At 54.2% G+C, this 22,249-nt stretch overlaps 2 protein-coding genes across 6 annotated transcripts in view; one reads left to right on the top strand and one right to left on the bottom strand.

Annotated features, from left to right (window-relative positions):
* Positions 1–1,470: 1,470 nt before the first annotated feature.
* GNG7 (G protein subunit gamma 7) overlaps positions 1,471–22,249 on the bottom strand; it is a 174,910-nt gene continuing 154,131 nt past the window's right edge. For all 3 annotated transcript variants that reach the window (XM_053295229.1, XM_053295228.1, XM_053295230.1), the window contains 2 exons: positions 10,428–10,548; positions 1,471–6,504 (listed from right to left, as the gene is read on the bottom strand). In XM_053295229.1, coding sequence (XP_053151204.1) covers positions 6,379–6,504; positions 10,428–10,508 — 207 coding nt within the window. In that variant the 5' untranslated portion in view covers positions 10,509–10,548 and the 3' untranslated portion in view covers positions 1,471–6,378. The remainder of the gene's footprint in view (positions 6,505–10,427; positions 10,549–22,249) is intronic.
* Positions 13,796–20,742, top strand: LOC128344646 (protein B4-like). Of its 3 annotated transcripts, none has more exons than XM_053295226.1 (5): positions 13,796–13,934; positions 16,096–16,379; positions 18,305–18,440; positions 18,962–19,020; positions 20,150–20,742. In XM_053295226.1, the coding sequence occupies exons 1-5, from the start codon at positions 13,919–13,921 to the stop codon at positions 20,510–20,512; spliced, it is 858 nt and encodes a 285-aa protein (XP_053151201.1). In that variant the 5' UTR covers positions 13,796–13,918; the 3' UTR covers positions 20,513–20,742. The 3 variants fall into 3 exon arrangements, with proteins under 3 accessions (XP_053151201.1, XP_053151200.1, XP_053151202.1); XM_053295225.1 differs by having other exon boundaries at positions 18,959–19,020; XM_053295227.1 differs by having other exon boundaries at positions 13,854–13,934; positions 16,099–16,379; positions 18,959–19,020.

Below are 22,249 nucleotides of genomic sequence, written 5' to 3'. Positions count from 1 at the left end.
ACGCTTGAGTAATGTTTCCAGCTCAAAGACTACAGACAGTAGACAAAAGCATAACAAAAAAATGTTAAAAATCAGAATTATTCCAGGAATGTCGATGAAACGCGTGCTTCCTAGACACTCTGGCTGTAACATGGCTGCTGGCCAGCTGCTCCAAATTCCCCCCAAACTCCCTGTGACTCCTTGATGTTCCAGGAAACCACGTAATGTTTTGCTGGCCTTTGGCTTCCAGCCTGGCTCTTACACGAGCCGCGAGGGACACTTGCATGCCAAGTGCAAATCAGGGCCTGCCAGTTGGCATTTCTGAGAGGTATTTCCTGCAACGGAGTACTCATGATATCAACAGAGAATCCAAGCACTATATGTTAATGTTTTAATATAATACCAATAATGAAACTATATATTTGAAAGCTATCCTAGTTAAATAAAGTGTAGTTACGGTTAATAAAATATATAAATATATCACAAGGTTCATGAAAAATGAACAATAAGACCTCATAATAGTGATCACTATACAACTTCATAACAATGATAACTACATGTCCAATTATGAGAATTAGATCCAATGATTTATTTCCAAAGTACCATACAATCAATGGATGGCAGAAGTATAGACAAATATTCTCGTGTGATTGCAGTAGCACGTATTGACTGAGAGATGAAATATCCAGCCTATCTTGCAATATTGCCAAATGTGTTTTGACTAACTTCAGTCTTCTCAAGTGGCAATGAAGAGAGAAGCAATTGCCAGTTTAATCCCCGTCATTGGACTGGAGACCACTAGAAGAAGTGAGAATTTTTTAATAATTGCCACTGAATAAGACTGAGGTTAGTTGGAACACGTTTGGCAATATCACAAGACGGGCTGGATATTTCATGTCTCAATCAATACATGATACTGCAATCACATGGGAATATTTATCTATACTTCTCCCATCCTTTGACAGTATAGTACCTTTGGAAATAAATCATCTGATGGATCTAATTCTCTTAATTGGATCCACTTGGATCACTATTATGAGGTCTTCTTGTTCATTTTTCATGATCCTTGTTGTGATATATTGATATATTTTATTGATTTTTATTAACTACATTTTATGTCTCTTAAATATTGCTGAACCCAACAAAGTTTTACAGAGTACTTGTGAATAACTTGGTCTGGATGTAAACTGTGACTCTGTCTCCTAACTGTAATATTTAAATTTGTACTAATTTGTATTAATTAAATCTGTATTTAACTATTCTCTCTCTCTCTCTCTCTCTCTCTCAAAATCTCTATGGATTACCTGAACTGAAGATTTGCAACAGATGGCGTACACTTATTAAAAAGATGGCGTACCTTATTAAAAAAGGTTGGGAACCCCTCCCCCTAAAACATCCCAGATCTTTGGAAAATAGCCATCCTGTGGCCACAGAGCATGTGGGAACAAGCATGAAGGAGACTGCGAGCCAGCAAGAAGAACAAACCCAAGATCCAGCAAAAGTGAGTTTTTAATTCATTGCATTATCAATTCACTTTTTTTTAAACAGCAATTCCACAAAATATTAAACACTGTGCAAGAAATTGGTCTATGGCACACTGGAAAAAATGGAGAAATTCCAAAAGAAGAATAAAAAAAGAAAAACAGAAACTAGAGAGAAAAGATGATCAAGCCTACATTACGGACACGGATTTTACTTTCCTAAAATACAATCTTTACAAACCTTGAGTTTGCTTTTGGCAACAATATCAGAATTTGGCAAGTGAGAACAATAAACTAGAGAGAGAGATAAATCAAAAGCACAAAATACCCCATGTGGCTGGCGTTTCTCTTTGTTTTAAAAAAAGCATGAATCGATGCATTTTTAACCTGGCTAAATAATTTTTTTTTAAAAAGAAGTCAACCTTGGAAAGGAACTCCTTTAAAACAGAGTTTGGCAAAGAGAGTGTTGGAGTTGGCACCTGTGCTGGGCGGAGCCTGTGGAAGCCCTGCGCCTTCCCAGAAAGCCCTGCTGCAGGCATCCACCTGGGGTACTCAGGCATGGGAGGAGCCTGGCTCAGCTCCGCCTTCCTTGCTTGCACCTGTAGGGGAAGGAGACGGGTCCTCTTCTCCTTGTGAGAGAACAGCGCCAACGGAGAACGAAAAGCCCCCGGAGCAAGTTAAACAAACTGAGTGGCCGGATGCCAAGGGAGGCAGGCCGAAGAGGGACTTCTGGCAGGTGCCACTTCTCTGACCCCCGCTGACCAGATCCCCTCTCACTCCCTGGTGCTGTCCTGAGGCTGCAAGTCGGCTGGAACCAGAAAGGCAGCAGCAGATGCTGTGCCAGGCTGACGGGGACTTGGGGAAAGGGCTGGGGCCACATACAAGTGCACCCTGCCTGACTCATAGCCATAGGCTAGGGTGGGCCTGATGCCCCTTAAATCCGCCCCCCTCCACTTTTTGTTAAAAACAAATACATTTTAAATAACTGAATGTTGCTTGCACTTAGGACTGAAGGGGCCAGACAAGCTGCCCCCCCCCTTTTTTTGGCAGTTCCCCCTAAACATTTAGGTAGGCGACGGGCCTGCAACCTTGTTCTGAGGGAGGGAGAGACTAGCCCAGCGCCTTTCCTCTCCCTTCTAAGTCAGCCTTCTAAGCAAGGTTTGGGGAAACAGCTGATGCCCCCCCCAGGCTGGAGGAAGTCCAGGCCGAGAGGAGAGCATGTGCACGCCCAGGCCTGAGGGTGGAGGCCAGGCGTGCAAGGCAGGGCAGCCCCTTCTGGCAGGCCTTCCCTGGACCGGACCCCTCCCGGGGCTCTTCTCCTGCACAAAGCACTTTGCAAGAGTCCAGGAAGGGTGCTTTGCTTTCTTTTGGGGAGGACAAATGCATGGAGGAGGACAAGCGGCTAATGTTAAAGTTGCACTTATATTTATCCTATACAAAAAACATCTACAAGTTACAGTCACGCATTTAGTTCATAGAAAGAGAAAGAATTAAAAAATGAAGAGAGAAAGAGAGAGTTGAGGACTGGGGGGAGGGAGGGGGATTTAACTTCTGCTCCCCCATCGTCCCCTCCCACACACACTTGCATTCCTACGCTGCAATGACACGGCTGCCCTCTCCGCCTGCCTGCCTGCCTTCTCGGCACGTCGGTCTGCCTCGGCTCAGGGCAGGGCTGCAGGACTCTGGCCCTCCAGCTGTTGTGGGACTACAATCCCCATCATCCCCAGCCATGGTGGCCAATAGTCGGGGTGTATGGGAGTTGTAGTCCAGCGACAGCTGGGGGGCCAAAGATGTGCAGCCCGAGCACAGGGTGCCTGCCACCCTCTTCTCCCTCCACTCCAGCCCACCAGAGAGTCCATTTTCTCAGACCTTTCTGGTGCCGGGCAGGAAATGGGCTGGCTGCCTTGGCACAAGCACCGGACAGTGGAGTCCCAGGAAGCCTGCGGTTCTGCCTGCCTGGCCAAGCAGCTGTTGGGCAGAGAAGGGGCCCTTCGCTTCGTCAGCATCTCACGCTGCAGCAAGCAGAATCCGCGTCACTTTCCTCCTGCGTCCCCCCCAGAGTGTTCTGCACAGCCCGGCCAAGGGGCGGCCGTCCCGAAGGAGGCACACTAGGGATCATTTGGCACAAATGACACTCCTGAATCGCCTCCCAGCAAGTCCAGAAGAGAGAGACCCCCCCCCCGTTCCTTCTCCCCCTGACCCAGTCAGTGTTCCCTGTAAGAGGGATCCCCAGATTTTGCTGACTCCAGCTCCCCCAATCCCCAGCCAAAGGGCACTGCAGCTGGGGATGCTGGGAGTTGTAGTCAACAACTGGGAATCCCCGTTACATAACAGGGAACATGGCTCTTCTTTCACCACTGTGCAGAAGAGGGAAATCCGGCACACGCCCTGCCCTGTTCCTTCTCCCCCTGACCCAGATCTGCCCCGCTCACGTCCACTGACAGGGCTTCCAGCCTGTTCTGGGGGCAGGGGAGGAGGGCGGCTGTGGGGCTTGTGGGCCTGCAATGCTGCGAGGGGCCAGACATGGACAGGGAAGCCCATGTGGCTGCTGCCGCATCATGTGACACAGCAGACAGAAGAGCTGGGAAGAGCTGCGGAAGGGCAAAGGCTGCTGCGGCCTCCTCTCGGGGCCAGAGCAGAGTCAACGTGGCACCAAGGATGGAGCAGCCAGAGGGGCAGGAGTGGCCCGGGGTTCATGGACTGTCCAGCTCTTGTGGTAGCACCGTGCATGTCAGAGGAGGGGTTAAGGCTGGGATGAGAGAGAGAGAGCGCGCAAGCGCCTCCCTTTGGAGCGCAGAACCAGGGGAGTGGGAAACAGGCCTGGCTTGCTGGTCTGAAGGGGAGGGTTCTGCTCTGGAGAAGGCCCAGCAAGACCCCAGGAGGACTCACAGAATCGAAAAGGGAGAGGGGGCACCTGCAGCCAGATGGAGAGCAACTCTTGTTGCATCAATGTAAAGATTGAGGGGAAGGGGGGATCCGGGGACTGATTCAGCTGGGGACAAAGCTCCCAGTCCGGGACAAAGAGCCGCACCCACCAAGAGGGCGGAGAAGAAAGGCTGGCGAGCCGAGCCGAGCCGAGGACCGCTAAAACAGCAGCTCGGAGGGGGTGCTTTGGTCCATCTTTGGCCTAGATGGGTGGAAGAGGCAGATGGCTTGATGACACTCTCAACATCCTGGGGATGGGGATGGGGATGCGGGGAAATCCCCCTCCTCACTCAGCTGCCTGTGCCTGCTGAAGCCTCCTGGGAAGAGGGCCCTGGGGTCTCGCCCACTCCTGCCTTCAGCCCGACTCGGGATGGTTCTGTGAATGCCCCTTCCTGACTGCTCCCCGCTCCAGCAGGCCACCTAGGCTGGGGGCGCCTTCTGCTGGCTCTGCCTTGCCAAGTCAGAGACCTAGACAGGCACGTCCCCTCGAGATCCATTTCTGTGGAGAAGGGTATGGAGAACGGCCCTGCTCTCTGGGGAGGATTCTGCCAGCTTTCTCCTCCGCAGCTGTTTATTTGGGACACAGATTCGGCCAAAATGTGGGAGTGCCCCCCCCAGCCCCGTCTGCCACATTTGCATCTCTCCAGGATCTCCCACCAGAGCTGAGCGGAGGGGCCCCTTGAGGCATCCCTGCACTCAGTTCCTCTCCCAGCTTGGACACGTGAAGGCATTCACTTGGTCCACCGCAGGGGCTGCTGGACGCTGGGCCGACGGGTCAACAGGGGTGTGGTCCAAAGGGCAAGGAATCATGCCGGACCCTTTCCCTCGCCAACACGGGGCGGGGCGGGGCGGAAGCCTGTTGCCCTGACGGGGGCGGCGGGTGGGCCTCCAGAAGCCAGCTGTGCCTCTAGCAAGAAGCAGCCGGCCTCATTGGCAGCCCCACCTGGATGGCCCGCCAACCCCCGTCCCCGGCTCCCCTTCCTAGCGGGGGCCTGTGGGTCTTCTCGGACTGCAGGGCGCGTCACCAACCTTCCATGGGAAGGGAGGGCTGCATTTCTAACGGTTGCCCGAGGGCCCTGTTGCTAGCCGCACGCTCTCCCCACAAATCATGGAGTGGAGCGTTGGAGGCCGTCGCAGGAGATGGGCTCCTGCAGGGGAGGCATGGCCCAGCTGGGCAAGGGGCTGGGGGGGCAGTGAGAGTGGGGCAGGACAGGATAAGGGCACCATCCGTCAGTCAGGGGAGACGCGGAAGCGGGCGGGTCTGCAGGCCTAATGGGGAAGCGGGCGGGTCGGTCGATACAGCAGGACCTGGAGAAGGAATTTCTGAAAAGATGAGGTTGCCCAAAGGAAAAAATGGCCTCTTCGCTGCCTCAGCCTCCCCCCATGGAGTCCTCTCCGCCATGCTGCTACAGATCAGCTTGCTGGGCACCCCCCTCGCCCCTCTGGCCATGGCACAACTTTTGCCCCTGCAGGGCTACACAAGGCCCCCACGCTATGGGGCACGTTTGGGGATGAAGAGCAGGAGGCATCGTGATTTTCTTCTAGCAATTATACCTCCGAGTATGACTTTTCCCAACGTGGCACTAGCTCTGGATTTGGTTCTCTGCAAACGTTGGCTCTATACCATAAAAGACACAGACCCGCCTCCCCAGCCCCCACCCCGGGCTCCTCCCTCCCGCTAAAAGCCGGGACGACCTGCCCGGAGCCTCTTTGGCTGCCAGTGTTGTATCCAAAGGACATGCCCCACACCTCTTCCCCCCTCCTCCCCACAACTAACCTGGCCCCCAACTTAATTTTTTTAAAATGTGACTCCCCTTTAGGAGCAGAGCCGAACCTAAGATTTGTGGATTTTGAAGAGAACTTTTGCCAGAACTGGCTCAGCCTCAGAGCTCAGCCTCTGGGCGGCGGTCAAGTTTGGCGTGAGGCGGCTGTTAACTCCACGCAGGCCAGGGCCCTGCCTGGCAGAGGGCAGGCATGTGGCCAGGGGGCCAGGCTATAGGATGGTGCAAGGCTTCTTGTCCTTGAAGGGGTTCTCCGAGGCAGGGACGCCAACCAGCAGCGGGTCGTTCCGGGCCTGTTGCTCGCAGTAATTCATGAGCTCAGACGATGCTTTAGAAACCTGAGTGCAGAAGGAGAAAATGGGGGTAAAAATGGTGAATGGAAGTGTGTGTGTGTGTGTGTGTGTGTGTGTGTGTGTGTGTGAGAGAGAGAGAGAGAGAGAGAGAGAGAGAGAGAGAGATATTGAGATTCATTCATTCATTCAATCAATCAATTTCTATACCGCCCTTCCTAAAGTGGCTCAGGGCAGTTTACAGTAAAATCTAACACACATAACAATGACAATCAAACTCATTAAAATTTAAAACTAGATATCATTAAAGCCAGGATAAAAAGGTGGGTCTTTAAGGCTCTCCTGAAGGCCTCCAAGGAAGTTAATCCTCTAATAGCCACGGGGAGCAGATTCCACATCCCAGGGGCAACAACTAAGAAGGCCCAATTCCAGGTTGCCGCCAGATGAACTGGTGGCACCCAAAGACAGACCCCTCCTGATGATCTTAGTGAGCGGTGGGGATCATGAAGAGAAAGCTGCTCTCTTGGATAACCTGCCATTCAGGGCTTTAAAGGTAACAATCAACACTTTGTTCTTTGCCCGGAAACATATCGGCAGCCAGTGAAACTGTTTAAAAGAGATCAACCTGGCTTCCGCATTTTGGACTAACTGAAGTTTATGAACTATGTACAAAGGCAGCCCTACATAGACACTTGTCTTCTTTTCAAGAATAATTGGAAGCATTTAACTGACAGAGGAGCACAAGAAGCTGCCTTATACAGAGTCAGTCCATTGGTTCACCAAACTCAGTATTGCCCACACAGGCTGGCAGCATTCCTCCAGGGTTTCCGGCAGGAGTCTCTCCCAGACGCACCTGGAGATGCTGCCAGGGACTGAAGCAGGCAGATGCTTTCCTACTGAGCTATGGCCCCATACCCTAAGGCAGCGGCTGTCAAACCCCAGATGTGGTTGGACTACAACTCCCATCATTCCCCACCTGCAATGGCCATTGCAGCCAGGATGATGGGAGTTGTGGTCCAATCACATTTGGGGACCCAGGTTTGACAGCCCATGCCCTAAAGGAAATATCTTACAGTACTCATATGCAGTCACCCATTCAAATGCAAACCAAGACAAACATTGCTTAGCAAACGGGGGATTCCTGCTCCATGCTGTATATTACTCCTTTGTACGTTAATGATAATGATAATAGTAGTAATGAGGTGCCTCCATGCACAGAGGCACTCTACCTCCGCAAACTAGTTGCTGGGAGACACACAAAAGGGAAGGGCTGCCCAACCTTGCTCCTCCAGTTGTTGCTGGACTACACATCCCATCATCCCTAGCTATGGTGACCAATAGAGAGGGATGATGGGAGCTGTAGTCCAACAACACAGCTGGAGGGGCAAGGTTGTGCAGCCCTCCCCTATTGTATGTCTCCCAGCAACTAGTTTGCAGAGGTAGAGTGCCTCTGTACATGGAGGCACCTCATTACTACTATTCTCATTATCACCATGGAGGGAGAGAGCTGTGCATCCCTGCAACCGGGGGAGGTGTTGCTTTGACATCCTGCTGGTGGCCTTCCTGTAGGCTTCTGGATGGAGCCACCTTCGGTCAGATCCAGCAGGGCTCTTCTGAGGGCTCACGGGATGGCTTGCAAGTTGGCTTCAGCTCTCCACACACACACACACCCCCGCCCGTCTAAAACGGGCATTTCCTTTAGCCCTGCTTATTCAACTCTGAAATCAGCTTTTGCCTGATCACAGGGAGAAGGAGAACCACAAGCGGAGAAAGGGGATGCTGAAGGACGTGCAGCACAAAGAGAAAAACCACACTGGAAAGCCAGCTCACTCTGGCCAACAGGAATCCCTCTTTACCAGCCGCCTCTCCTCCTTCCCTCCCAGCGCAATCGAAAAGAGGCCCGTCTCCAAAGCGTGGCCGCCTTCGGCAGCTAAAAACGGAGCCCTGGAAGCCACAGCAAAGCAGCCGGCGGGTGGGGGTGGTGAGAAATGGCTTGAAGCTCCACGCTGATTTTCCTACCAAGGTCTATTCTGGGCCCTGGACCCCATGGAGACAGCCAGAAACCAAGACGCAAGGGTAGAGGAGAAAGTACGGGCACCCAGTCTGGCAAATTACAGGATGAGGCCGGGCCGGGCCAGACTCTTGGGGGCCAGCCTTGGAGACTGGGATGCTCGTGTCTGAGGAGGCTTCCTAGGAGGGCTGCCTCTCCCCATCCCCAGAATGCTCTGGGCCAGAGCTCCCCTTTCCCAGAATGCTCTGGGGCACTGCAGCAGGCACAGCTGGGGCCCCACGTGATTGTAGCACAGGGACTCGTCCTCCCCTTTCCTGGAAATGGGCGCAAGGGGAAGAAAGGCCTCCTGAATCGCAGGGCCCAGGTCAGCCATCTTCACTGTTTTTAAAGCAGGGGCCCCTTGGGCAGAAGAGCCTTCAAGGGGAGAGCCTTCCCCCACTGGGCCGACCTCTGCACAGCACTGCACTTTTCTCAGTTCTGGCGTGACCACCAACGGCGGGACATTTGGCCGGCCCCGGGTGGTGGAGGGCTGGACTCTGGACCAGAAGTCCAGTCCAAAGAGCGCCACTGGCTCTAGGAGGGAAGCACTACTGGCCAGGGCGACACTTCCCAGCACACCGTGCATGCCTTCCAAGAGGGCGCTAGGGCTCAAGAGGGCCCCGTTCCCCTTAAAGAAGCCCCCCCCCCCCGCAGGCTGGGCAAAAAGTGCAGCCCTGCATGATGAGGATGGTCGTCTCTGGACAGGGCAGAGTACTCCGCTTTGGCCCACGCTTTGCACAGGCCCAATGAACCATTAGTCAAGGAGTCCCAAGTAGGGCTGATGGGGGGCCGCCAGCGACAATGAGGAACACTGAGGATCCAGGCCTGTCTGGGGACATCGTCATACAAGAGAGCTCAGGAGCAGCTGAAGAAAAAGCCCTCCCGCTTAGGGCTCTGGCAAGAACACACCTCTCTCAGGCAGTCAAGTGAAAATATTCCTTGGAAAAGATACCAAAACGTGCTGGAATGAAGACTCTTCCATCGGCTGCTCTTGTGGTGCTGTTGTTGTTGAAGCCGTCATCTCAGCGGACGTTGATCCTCTATTTCGTTCTGCTATTCCTGGGCAGGAGCCCTCTAGCCCAGTAACCTGCTTCCTGCAGGGAACAGCCAGAATGCCTCCCGCTTGGCCCAGCCCGACCAGCAACTGGTACTCAAGAGGTTCCATCCTGTGCTTTGGAGCACAAGGGTCAACTGACCTGTTGTGGACAACCTGGGGCTTCTCGACCTTGGGTCCCCAGATGCGGCTGGACTACAACTCCCATCATGCCCTGCTGCAACAGCGGAAGGGATGCTGGAAGTTGTAGTCCAACCACATCTGGGGATCTAAGGCTGAGAAGCCCTGGGGTAACTGCTTCAAATGGCCTCCTCCTCCTCAAATTCATCTCATCCCTTTCCAGTGTCCTCTAAGCTAGTGGTCATCACTGCATCTTGCAGCAGCACACTTTGGACCACTCGTTTTGTGTTGTGTAGAGAACTTTCTTCCGGCTGCCCTGAATCTCCCACCAATCAGGACGGTCCTCAGTTCTACCCTTATGAGAGAAGGGAATAGCTTATTTCTCCTCCTTTCAGGCCAAATTTGAGCAGCCTCTCTCATGTCCCATGGGAGCTGCCTTTGCCCTGCATTTAAGCACAGGGGAGGTGGTGGGACGCACAGGAGAGCCCCACTCTGTGGCCTCACGGGGTCAGGCAGCCCTATATGGGAGTCCCACAGGTCTCTTGGACCTAAGCCATGAAGGGCTTCCGAGCTCAGAACCAGCACCTTGAATCACACCTGGAATGGAGTTGGATCTTCTCCAGCCTTCCTGGAGGCAGAGGGCAAGAGAGCTGTGTGATGAATACAAAAGGCCCTCCCTATTTCCCTGCCATGCGGGCCTGACTGTCGGCGCCTGTGGACCCAGCCCTCCTCCTTGCCAGGGCTCACCTTTATCCTCTCAATTCCAGCCTCAATGCGCAGCTGCTCAACCAGCTTCCGGGCCTGGGCGATGTTGTTAGTGGTCGACATCGTGTGCCATCGGATCTAGGCCCAGCCAGCACCTAGAATGCTGAGACAAAAGGGAGAGACGGCGTGGGCGTCTTTCTCTCGTTGGCGAAGCAGAGGCTTTTTATGGGACGGCAACACTCTACATGCTTTCCTTGGGCCATAAGGAGGCTAAAGGGGGCGGAGAGCCAGTCTTGCAGTAACAGGCACGAATGGTCCCCTTTGCTAAGCAGGGTCCATCTTGGCTTGCATCTGGATGGGTGACTACCTGTGGGCACTGTAAGATGTTCCCCTTAGGGGATGGGGCCGTAGCTCTGTGGAAGAGCACCTGCTTTGAATGCAGAAGGTCCCATTTGGCAGCATCTCCAGGTAGGGCTGGGAGAGTCTCCTGCCTGAAACCCTGGAGAAGCTGCTGCCAGTCAGTGTAGACAACACTGATCTAGATGGACTGAGGATCAGAATCAGAATATGGCAGCTTCCTACGTGCCTATGACCAGCAGAGGATGGCTCTCTCCAGAGCAGCGACGCTCAGCTTCGGCCCTCCTGCAGCTGTTGGCCTACAACACCCATAATCCCTGGCTACTGGCCACTGTGGCTGGGGATTATGGGAGTTGTAGTTCAAAAACAGCTGGGGGGAGCATAGTTGAGCAGGCCTGCTCTAGAAGCACAATCCAAGCACAGAGCCAAGAGGCCGCTTTAGAGTAAGGGAAAGGCGTGTGATGGGATTGTGAAAATGCAGACCCTGTTTCAGGGCGGGCAGGAAGGCAGGCCAAGCCTCAAGGGCAGCCCTTTCATGAGGCAAGGTGAGGCGGTCACAGCAGGCAGTGGGTTATTGGGGTGCCAGCAAGGTGGCAAGATGTTCCCTGCCACTAGTGCCAGACCAGAGCAGCTCTTTGGGACCCACCTTGTAAAGCTGGCAAGAAACACAAGGAGAGGAGAGGCAGAGGCTGGCAACCTCCCCTCCTCCCCAGGGGTGGAGTCACCACTGGGCGAACGGGTTCAAAGAACCCAGGCCGCCACCCATCAGGGGCCGCAAGTGTGGCCCCAGACACCCCCCCCATGTCTGACAACAGACGCGGAGGTCATTATTTCGTTATTTATACCAGCTCTTGGTCTCGCAGCCAATGCAGTGGGGCCGATCGACCTCCCTCCCAAACAGGGCCGCATGGCCCCATTTAAGATAGAGACCGGCCCGCGCGGCATTGGCAGCATGGCCAGAATGGCTCTCCCTGCCTTTAAGGCAAGGAGAGTTGCTCCAGGCTGCACTACCCAATGCAGCGCGGGCTGCTCTCCCTTCCAAATGGGGCCGTGTGTCCCCGTTTGGGAGACCCAAGACACGGAGGCGTGGCTAGCCAGACCCCTGTGTCTGACATCAGATATGGGGGGTGGGGGCAGGGCCAGGGGGCTGCGGTAGTGGCTGCACATGGGCCACCGCCAGCCTCCCTATGCTGCGGCTCCTCCCTGCCCCCCCGTGCCACTTTAGGGGCTGACCCCCATCAGCGGCATGGGGCATTGGGCCCTTTGTCTCTGGTACTGCAATCACTGTCCAGGGATCAGCCCGTCAGCCACACATTCCAACAGGCTGCTGCTTGCAGGAGTCAGGCAGCCTCCCAGGAAAGGGGGGAAAGTCAAAACGGCCCTTCTGCATGGAGGAAACGTGACTGAACCTTGACCGAAAGAAAACAGGGCAGGGGAGAGAGAGAGAGAGAGAGAGAGAGAGAGAGAGAGAGAGAGAGAGAGAGAAAGAGAACAAGCTGCAGTTTGGGCTCTGCAATAATTGGCATTTGGACTAGATCACAAGGCACACAAAAACGGGAAAGGGTGTGTTTGTGGGGGAGCTGCAATCGCTCCATCCAGCAACTAAATGCAGAATGAGATTGTCTCAGTTTCCAAAAATAGACTCTGGGAGAGGATCTTGCCAGCCCTGCAGGTGGGGTGGACACAGGAAGCGGCCTTAAACGGAGTCAGGCCCTTGGCCCGCCTAGCTCAGTACTGTCTACACTGACTGGCAGCAGCCCTCCAGGATTCCAGGCAGAGAAGGGTCTTTCCCAGTCCTCTCTGGAGATGCTGGACCTGCTGGGTCCTTCTGCAGGCATAGCAGTGGCTCTTCCACCAAGCTAGGGGTCCCATCCATGCATGCTGCCAAGAACGCCCCACCACCCAAGCCTGTCTGCTTCCACAGGAGGAACGTAAGAAGATGCTCCTGAGTGAGCGCCCTCCAGTCCAGCACCCATAGTGACTAGGTAGATGCGTCCAGGAAGCCCACAAGCAGGTCGCCTCTCCAAGTGTGTGTGTGTGTGTGGGGGGGGCATCCCCACATCTCGTGGCAGCAAATCCGTTGAGCTTGCTTTCCTGCAGTCGCGGGGCCAGCTCCTTGTGAGCTGTCCTCGTGAGACCCATCAGAGGGGTGATGTCCCAATCTGGCAGCCACTTCCTCCTCCTGCTCCTGGGGTCTGGTGAGGCAGCACCTGACACAGCGCCTTTCCTTTCTGTGACTCAGCACTTCCGCACTGCCAGCCAGACTCTCCAGACGAGGGAGCAGAAGGAAGACCACCAAAGAGCGGCCCTCCCTCGGCTCCAAGGAAGGGCGGAGAAGCCGGGAGCGGCCACGACTCCTCGACCTCACAAGCCGACAAGGGCACCTTCTCCTGTAAAAAGGCCCGCTGGTGAACTGGAAGTGTATTTCTGGGACGGCCGACCCTGCCTGCCTCCCTCCAAAGACGTGCCAAAGAACTGCAAGCAGAGATCCCCAGCAGTGCCCCCCCCCACCGGCCCACCATACCAACGGTACTGGGAAGCCAGCAAGCAACAAGCTCCTGCCCCCCAACATTTCACTGCCCTCCAGTCTCCCAAGCACAGATTCTGCTCTGGTCAGCTGTATCCTTTCACCCTACAGAAGCTTGTGCCCCACAGCCAGGGGTGACATCATTAGGGGGTGGCCCATGGGGCACGGGCTCCTACTGAATTACCCAGAGCCCCAGATTTCATCAGCCACCTCCCCTCTCCGCGATCTCTTCCAGAAAGCTGGTCTTGCAGCCTGGGAGAGACTCCCGCCTGAAACCCTGGTGAGCTGCTGCCCGTCAGTGCGGACAGTCCTGAGCTAGATGGGCCAAGGGTCTGACTCAGGATAAGGCAGCCCCTGAGGTCAACCCCTCTTCTTGACAAGTGTTGCTAGTTAACCTCACTCGCCTCCTAAGCACAACTACCTGCAAGCAAGCAAGCGCTGCTGCTGCAATCAATGGCGCTGATCTCTGAGCAGGCAGAGTGAGGATCGGGACCCTGGAGCTTGCAAGGAGGCCGTCAGGAACCACCTCTGCACACCTGCGGCCCTCTGGGGCTCCACAGGAGGGATAAAAGGGCCTCCTCCTCCGGCCCAGGTTGCCTTGGTTCTTCTCTCTGGTGGGCTAAGAGGAAGGAGGAGCTGGCCTGGCCTGATGGAGGCGCCGTCAGGTACTACTTACATGAAGTCTGCAGGAAATGGGGGGTGGGGATATGAGTGGGAGGGGGCTGTAACCCATCTCCTTTCCAGCTCACTTCTGTGTGGTCTCATTTGGGGTCTGTCCTTGCCTTTAAACAAACCCAGCTACCAAGAAAGCCCCCTGACTTCTGAAGCTGCTGTCAATTAGGAGCTTGGAAAGCTGCCATCTACGGAGTCAGACCCTCGGTCCATCTAGCTCAGTATTGTCTTCACAGACTGGCAGTGGCTTCTCCAAGGCTGCAGGCAGGAGTCTCTCTCAGCCCTCTCTTGGAGATGCTCCCAGGGAGGGAACTGGGAACCTTCTGCAGGCAAGCAGGCAGATGCTCTTCCCAGAGCAGCCCCATCCCCTAAGGCAGGGTTTCTCAACGTGTGGGTCCCCAGATGTAACTGGACTTCAACTCCCATAATCCCCAGCCCCAGTGGCCTTTGGCTGGGGATTATGGGAGTTGAAGTCCAATTTCATCTGGGGACCCACATGTTGAGAATCCCTGCCCTAAGGGGAATATCTTAGTGTGGTTGCATGCAGTCCCCTATTAAAATGCAACCAGGGTGGACCCTGCTTAGCAAAGGGGACAAGTCATGCTTCCTACCACATGACCAGCTCTCCTGTTCTGGGGTGTTTCTTCTATCCATGGCAGCCTGGCCACAGGCCTGGCCTCTGGCCCTTCTTGGCCACTGGATCTTGCTGCTTGCAAGTGTGTATGTGTGTTTCCCTGACCCTTGTTAATACTAATAGGAATCTGCCTTAGACAGAGTCTGACTAGCTCAGGACTGTCCACACTGACTGGCAGCAGCTCTTCAAGGTTCTGGGCAGGGAGTCTCTCTGAGCCTTACCTGGAGATGCTGCCAGGGAGGGAATCTGGGACCTTCTGCATGTAAGCAGATACTCCACTACTGAGCTATGAGCCCACCCCACTGAAGTGGCACACATAGGTCTCATCCAGGCAGTGACCACACCAAGATAGGCTCCGCTTCAGGAGGTGGCTGTATTGTGTGCCCTTAAACCAAGATGATCAGGGGCCTAGAGCACCTTTCTTATGAGGCAAGACTACAACACCTGGGGCTTTTTAGTTTAGAAAAAACGGGGAGACATGATAGAGGTCTATAAGGTCATGCATGGTGTGGAGAGAGAGAGATTCTTTTCCCTCTCACACAACACTAGAACCAGGGGTCACTTCATGAAATTGATTGCCAGGAGGTCTAGGACCAACAAACGGAAGGACTTTTACTACACAATGCGTGATCCACTTGTGGAACTCTCTGCCACAGGATGTGGTGACAGCCAACAACCTGGATGGCTTTAAGAGGGGTTTGGATGACTTCATGGAGGAGAGGTCTATCAATGGCTACTAGTCGGAGGGCTGTGGGCCACCTCCAGCCTCAAGGGCAGGGTGCCTCTGAGTCCCAGTTGCAGGGGAGTCACAGCAGGAGGGAGGGCCTGCCTTCAACTCTTGCCTGTGGCTTCCAGTGGCATCTGGTGGGCCACTGTGCGAAACAGGATGCTGGACTAGATGGGCCTTGGGCCTGATCCAGCAGGGCTGTTCTTATGTTCTTAAACCATGCACCAGGATCCAAAAGCTTTGGGGATGTCATAGGAAGCAGCCTTCTACTGAGTCAGGCCGTTAGCTCCTCTAGCTTGGTATGAGCTACACGGACCGGCAGCAGCTCCCCAAGATTTCAAGCAGAATCCTCTTCTAGTGACACACGGAGATGCCAGGATTTGAACCTGGAGCCTTCTGCATGCAGATGTTCTTCCACTGAGCTATGGCCCCATCCCCCAAGGGGTATATATTTTAGTGTTCACATGTAGTCACTCATCCAAATACCAAACAGGTTGGTCCCTCCTTATCAAAGGGACCAGCCCTCCTCCCCATTGGGGTCAGCGGGGTGGATTCCCAAGTAAATATGCCCCAGGCTGCACCCCAGCTTCTGGCTGGCCCTGTGGGGCTCCTGCACTGGATATTTATTTACTTATTATTTAATGCATTCCTATACCGCCCAAAACGCAAGTTCTCTGGGGGGTTTACAAATAGTGGTGGGGCTTGGCGACTGGAGTTTGTGGGGCATGTAGGGGAGGAAGGGGGCTCCCTCTTGTTGCTGGGAGTAGGTGAGTGGGCTCTTCTCGCCTTCCAGAAGAGATGCAGTTGCCACTTGCCAGACAGTCCCTCACCTACAGCAGTGTCAAGCCTCGCTGCCCCCCGACACTGACCATGGTGATGGAGGCCGTGAAGGCCCTCAACGAGACGAAGGGCGCTTCGGTCATCGCCATCCGGCTCTTCATTCTGCGCAAGTACCCAGGGGTGGATCCCATCCGGCTGAAGTACTACCTGAAAAGGGCCTTGGCCAAAGCGCTGGACAAGGGCTACCTCGTCAGACCCCTCAACTCTCTTGCCCAGGGGGCCACTGGACGGTTCAAGGTAAGGCTGAGCTGACCTGGGGCCTCCTGGCTAGGCAGCAGCTATGCTATGCTCCTCCTCCCGTCCTGGGCTGCCTTTAATGCCGAGGCAGACTTGCGAGGCATAATCTGCTGCCTCGTCTCCCAACTCTGCAGACTCTTTTTAATTCAGTCTCCAGGTGGTTTGCAACGAATTAAAAATTAAAACCCACAGATTAAAATTTAAGATCTGATTTCCAAGATCAACTAGACGCCTAACTAAACAGCGTTCAGTGTTCTTCTGAAGGCCATCAGAGATGGTGCAGTTCTTCATAAGAACAGCCTTGCTGGATTAGGCCCAAGGCCCATCTAGTCCAGCATCCTGTTTCACACAGTGGCCCACCAGATGCCGCTGGAAGCCACAGACAGGAGTTGAAGGCATGCTCTCCCTCCTGCTGTTACTCCCCTGCAACTGGTACTCAGAGGCACCCTGCCCTTGAGGCTGGAGGTGGCCCACAGCCCTCCGACTAGTAGCCATTGATAGACCTCTCCTCCATGAAGTCATCCAAACCCCTCTTAAAGCCATCCAGGTTGTTGGCTGTCACCTCATCCTGTGGCAGAGAGTTCCACAAGTGGATCACGCATTGTGTGAAAAAGTACTTCCGTTTGTTGGTCCTAGACCTCCTGGCAATCAATTTCATGGAGTGACCCCTGGTTCTAGTGTTGTGTGAGAGGGAGTAGAATTTCTCTCTCTCCACTTTCTCCACACCATGCATGACCTTATAGACCTCTATCATGTCTCCCCGCAGTCGTCTTTTTTTCTAAACTCGCCTAAACTTCCTTCAACACGGAATGTGTTCCACAGTCCTGGGGCAACTACTGAATTGGTTGAGTTGCCATCAGAGGAGCCAGTGGTAGCCACCACTGGTCTTAGTTGGTGGCGAGGTTCATGACTAGTGGGGTGGCTATAGGCCACCTCCAGCCTCAGAGGCAGGATGCCTCTGAGTCCCAGTTGCAGGGGAGTAACAGCAGGAGAGAGGGCATGCCCTCAACTCCTGCCTGTGGCTTCCAGCGGCATCTGGTGGGCCACTGTGTGAAACGGGATGCTGGACTAGATGGGCCTCCTTGGGCCTGATCCAGCAGCACTGTTCTTATGTTCTGACACCTTTCCACTCGACTGGAGGGGGAAATGCCAGAGGATTTGGATTCAGAAGGGTGGCAATTCGTGGAAATGCAGGGCAGAGTGCCTCCAGCAAAAGGGCTTGCCGCTGAACAGTCTGCCTTCTACAGTGGTGGACTCTCCTTGGCGGTAGGTTTTCAGACAGAGGCGGGACTAAATCTGTCAGGGATGTTGCAGCAGATTCCTGCACTGAGCAGGGGGCTGAAGACCTCCAAGGTCTCTCCAACCCTAACCTACTAGGACCTATCTTTTGGTAGCCACACTCAGCATGTATTTGGTCCACCGGAGAGCGTGCAGGGCCAAAGAGCCCCTCCTTCAAACGTCTTGATCTGGGAGTGCTAGAACTGGCTGTTGCATCACAGGAAAAGATCACGGAGGAAACTATCTGGGGACTCCTCGGAACATAAGAAGTTGCTTTCTACAGAGTCAGGCCATTGGTCCGTCTAGTTCAGCATTGTCTGCACTGACTGGCAGCGGCTTCTCCAAAGCTACAGGCAGGAGTCTCTTCCAGCCCTACCTGGAGATGCTGCCAGGGATCAAACCTGGGGCCTTCTGCATGCAAAGCAGATGCTCTGTCACTGACCTATGGCCCTGTTTCTTAAGGGAATAACTGCGCTCACCCATTCAAATGCAAACCAGAATGGACCTTGCATAACAAAGGGGATGACTCATGCTCACCACAGGGCCAGATCCTCCTCCAAGAAGGTGCTGGCAGGAAAGGGATGGGGTAGGTGGGTGGGTGTCCACAGGGCCTCTAAACTCCGAATCTCTCGTCTTTACCCCTGCAGTTAGCAGCAGAGAAACCCAAGCAGAAGAGAGACAAAGGGAAGGCATCTTCAGAGAATGAAGCTGCCCCCAAACTGGAGAAGAAAGCAGCAAAAAAATCAAAAGCCAAGACGGCAGTGGGGAAGCCGAGGAGCCAAGGTGAGGAGGGCCTGCTCCTGCGTGTCCTCCCTCCAGCTTGGAGAGCCTGGCTGGGGATAGGTCAGCATGAAGAAGGCAGCTGGCAGAGAGGGCGACATGGGGAAGCGCCCTCATGCTTGAGCCAAGAAGCGGCTACACTGCTTCCTGTAGGCCAGAGCGTGCCTGGATGAACTCTGGAGGCCTGGTGTGGTAGCTGCCTAGCCCCTTCTGGGCATGGGGCACTTGGGGGCTGGAGAAGCAGAACCCAGCCAGGTCCCTGCCCCAATGAGCTTACTATCTAATATTCATAATGCAGGGAGAGAGAGGTGGTGGGGGTGGAAGATCTCTATCTCTATAGACTCCAGGTAGATGCATCTTGGTCGCCTTCTAGGACACCAGATCTGGCCTGCCTCCCCTGCTGAAGCTCGGGGATCTAGTTCTGGGTCCATTTCTAGAGCGGCCAACAGCATTTGTGAGGGGGGGAAAAACCCTGCATGCAGAGGGAAAGGGCCCCATTCAGAGATGCAGTATCTCTCCAGCAGGTGCTGAAGGGGAGAAAAAGAAGGCTCCGAGGGCGAAGCCCAAGGCAGAACCTGGCAAGGTGAGTCCTGGATGGCGGTTGAAGCCTCCTTGGGTGCTGCAGGGACAGAGCTGCTCCTCCTTCTGCAAGTGAGGTGCGTCCAGAATGGCCACTTAGACTCCCCTCCTGTGCTCTCCCAAGGGGTAGGGCTGTGTGCAGCTGGGGATGGTGGGAGATGGAGTCCAACAGCTGGAGGGCCTGGAGTTGTGTTTGGACTACAACTCCCATAGTCCCCATCTACAGTAGCACATAGCTGGGGGTGATGGGGGTTGCAGGCCACCATCTACAGCAGGGATTCTCAACCTTGGGTCCACAGCTACTGGACTTCAACTCCCATAATCCCCAGCACCAATGGCCTTGGTTGGAGATTATGGGAGTTGAAGCCCAACAACATCTGGGGACCCAAGGTTGAGAACCCATGATCTACAGGGAGCCCAAAGTTGTGCAGCCCTGTGTTTTGGGTTGCAAGCCCTTAATAGCAAAAGTGAAGGGACTGGAAGAGCAGAATCGACTATAGCAGGGGCAGAGGGCTGGGAGCCCAGGTTCGGGGAGGGGACTGTACAGTGCTTGCCTGCTTCCCACCTTGAAGGCTAGAAACAGACTTCCAATGACTGTCGACGCTGTATGGAAACACAAGAAGCTGCCTTCTAGTGAGTTGGTCCACACTGACTGGCAGCGGCTCTCTGAGGTTCTAGGCGGGCGTCTCTCCCAGCCCTACTTGGAGATACTGACGGGAGTGAAGCTGGGACCATCTGCATTTAAAGCAGAGGCTTTAGCACGGAACTCCAGCCCCAGCCCCTCAGGGAATCTCATCCATTCAAATGCAAACTCAAGGGGACCCTGCTTAGTCAAGGGCACAACTCAAGTTTGCTTCCGGAAGACCACTTCTCCTCCCCTACTGCAGATCTCTGCAGCCACAGATGAAGGATGGGGCTGCAGTTGGGTGGAAGAGCATCTGCTTTGCATGCAGAAGGCCCCAGGTTGAACCCTGGCAGCATCTCCAGGTAGGGCTGGGCAAGACCCTTCTCTGCCTAGAAAGCTGCTGCCAGTCAGTGTAGAAGACAATATTGACCTTCTTAGGAGAAGATTTCTGGATAACCCGTGTCCAAATGCTTCTGTTGTGAGGACAGCATCCCTTCTTCAATTGCAGGGCCTGGCCAAAGGTCCAGCAAAGGCCTCTGAGGGGAAGGCTGCTGCAGCCCCCAAGAAACAGAGGAGCAACCCAAAGGCCTCACAAGCAAAGCCAGCTGGTAATCTCAAGAAAATGGCTCCCAAGGCCAAGGCGGCAGCAAAGCCAAAGGGCCCCTCCAAAACGGAAGAGGCCGCCAAGCCCCCTCCGGCTGGGAAGGCCAAGGCAGCAGCCAAGGAAGCCAAAGCCAAAAGTGGGGCAGGCCCAGCCACCGCAGGCAGCCAGGCCAAGCCGTCTGGGGCCAAGGGGAAGAAGCCGGGGCCGAAGAAGGGGGCGGCCAAAGGCAAGGGGAAGAAGGAGGGGGCTGGGGGGTCTGAGGCATGAGCGGTGGCAGAACTGCTCTGGTAGACAGCAGCCAGTGAGGAAGAGCTGTCCTGTAGTGCTGAGTGTCCAGTACAGGCAGGGGCTGTATTAGGTGGCCACCTCCAGCCCAAGAACAAAGGCCCACCTGCCAGAAGTGAAGGCATTTCTACTGGATCAGAGACCACTATTTTTAAAAAACTGTTTTTAAACCTTGTGCATCTTTTCAATAAAGTTAGTTAAGTAAGCAGTAACTTGAGTGATGTTGCTCTGCAAAAAGGTGTGTGTGCGCATCTTGGTGGTGCAATTTTGAGCAGGAAGATGGCTCAGAGTGGTGGTTAAAAGTTCCTGTTCAGAGGCAGCTTGCTAATATGCCCTGTGAAGAATAACACCAGCAAATCACACACACTTGCTTTTTGTGTGTATGATTATGTGATAGAATTACAGAGGGGGAAAGGTTTGGGGAGATCTTCTAATCTAACCCTCTGAATATAGGAAGATGACTTCTTACAAATCAGACCACTGGTCCATCTAGCTCAGTACTGTCTACACCAGGGATTCTCAACACTGGGTCCCCAGATGTTATTGGACTTCAACTCCCATAATTCCCAGCCCAAGGCCACTGGGCCAGGGGATTATGGGAGTTGAAGTCCAGTAACATCTGGGGACCCAATGTTGAGAATCCCTGGTCTACACTGACCGGCAGTGGCTCTCCAGGGTTTCAGGCAGCAGTCCCCTCAAGCCCCCCGCCCTATTGGGAGATGCTGCCAGCCAGAGAGTGAACCTGGGACTTTCTGCATGCAAACAGGTGCTCTGCCACTGAGCTATGGCCCCACCCCCTCAGAGGAATATCTTGCAGTGTTCACATGTAGCCACCCATCCAAGTACCCACCAAGGCAGACCCTGCTTAGCAAAGAACAAGTCATGCTCACTACTGCAAGACCACTTCCCTCACCCTCAGCTGCTTCTGCTTCCAAATCAACCGGCCAGAGGGATTCTTAAGCCAGGCTGCACATCCTGAGAGCCCCCTGCCACTAGCAGCAAAGCCAGGAGGATCCCTGTGTGGGTCACAGGGCTGGCCCCAGCTACGCTATCTGTCTGCAAGCAAGCCCAGAGGCGGAGGCTTCTGCTTCCTAGAGGCCGGAGGCCTAGATACTGTCCAAAGGGGAACTTGGGAATTCTTTGGCTGGCCAGGTCTGGCTGCTGAGGGTACTGCTGGAGGACGCTTGAGCTGGATAATGATAGGGGTGGATTAACAGCCACTTCTGGTTGCCTTCCTAGCAGAAAGGTCAGGAATGCAGAAAGAACTTCCTGCTTTCCAAGGGGAAGAGCTTGGAGTCAGACGCCTTGGGCAAAAGGAGGGGGGATGTTGAGCTGGATGCTGCAGGCCAATGTGGGCAACTCCCTCTGGACCACTCAAGCAGTTTCAGGAGGTGATGAAACAGAGTGGGTGGGGGTGTGCATCCATGAGCCATGCCTACCAGCTCTGGCCATCAGAACCATCTCAGGGAACAAATGTTCATAGGGATTTTTGGCAACATCTACTCCCCTAGAAATGGAAAATAAGTGATAACACAGAGAAAGCTGCATGTACAACAATGTTATCAATCACCCCTTTATCTCTACCCCGAAACAATTAGGGTCACACTGCAGGCACTCTTGCACTGAGAAAAGGGTCAGAATAATAGTGAACAAAGGGTTGTTGTCCTCTCTCCATGGAGTTATCCTCTGATAACAGTCCTCTGATAACACTGATAGTAC

Source organism: Hemicordylus capensis, chromosome 2 (genome assembly GCF_027244095.1).
Source record: "Hemicordylus capensis ecotype Gifberg chromosome 2, rHemCap1.1.pri, whole genome shotgun sequence".
Taxonomy (NCBI): domain Eukaryota; kingdom Metazoa; phylum Chordata; class Lepidosauria; order Squamata; family Cordylidae; genus Hemicordylus; species Hemicordylus capensis.
Note: the sequence above shows the minus strand (reverse complement) of the source record. Positions and strands in the feature narration are given on the sequence as shown.

Excerpts from the sequence above, each read along its gene's own strand:
- LOC128344646 (XM_053295225.1), top strand. Across the intron at positions 16,380-18,304 it reads GGGCCACTGGACGGTTCAAG|TTAGCAGCAGAGAAACCCAA; the intron begins GTAAGGCTGAGC and ends TTACCCCTGCAG. Across the intron at positions 18,441-18,958 it reads GGGGAAGCCGAGGAGCCAAG|CAGGTGCTGAAGGGGAGAAA; the intron begins GTGAGGAGGGCC and ends GTATCTCTCCAG.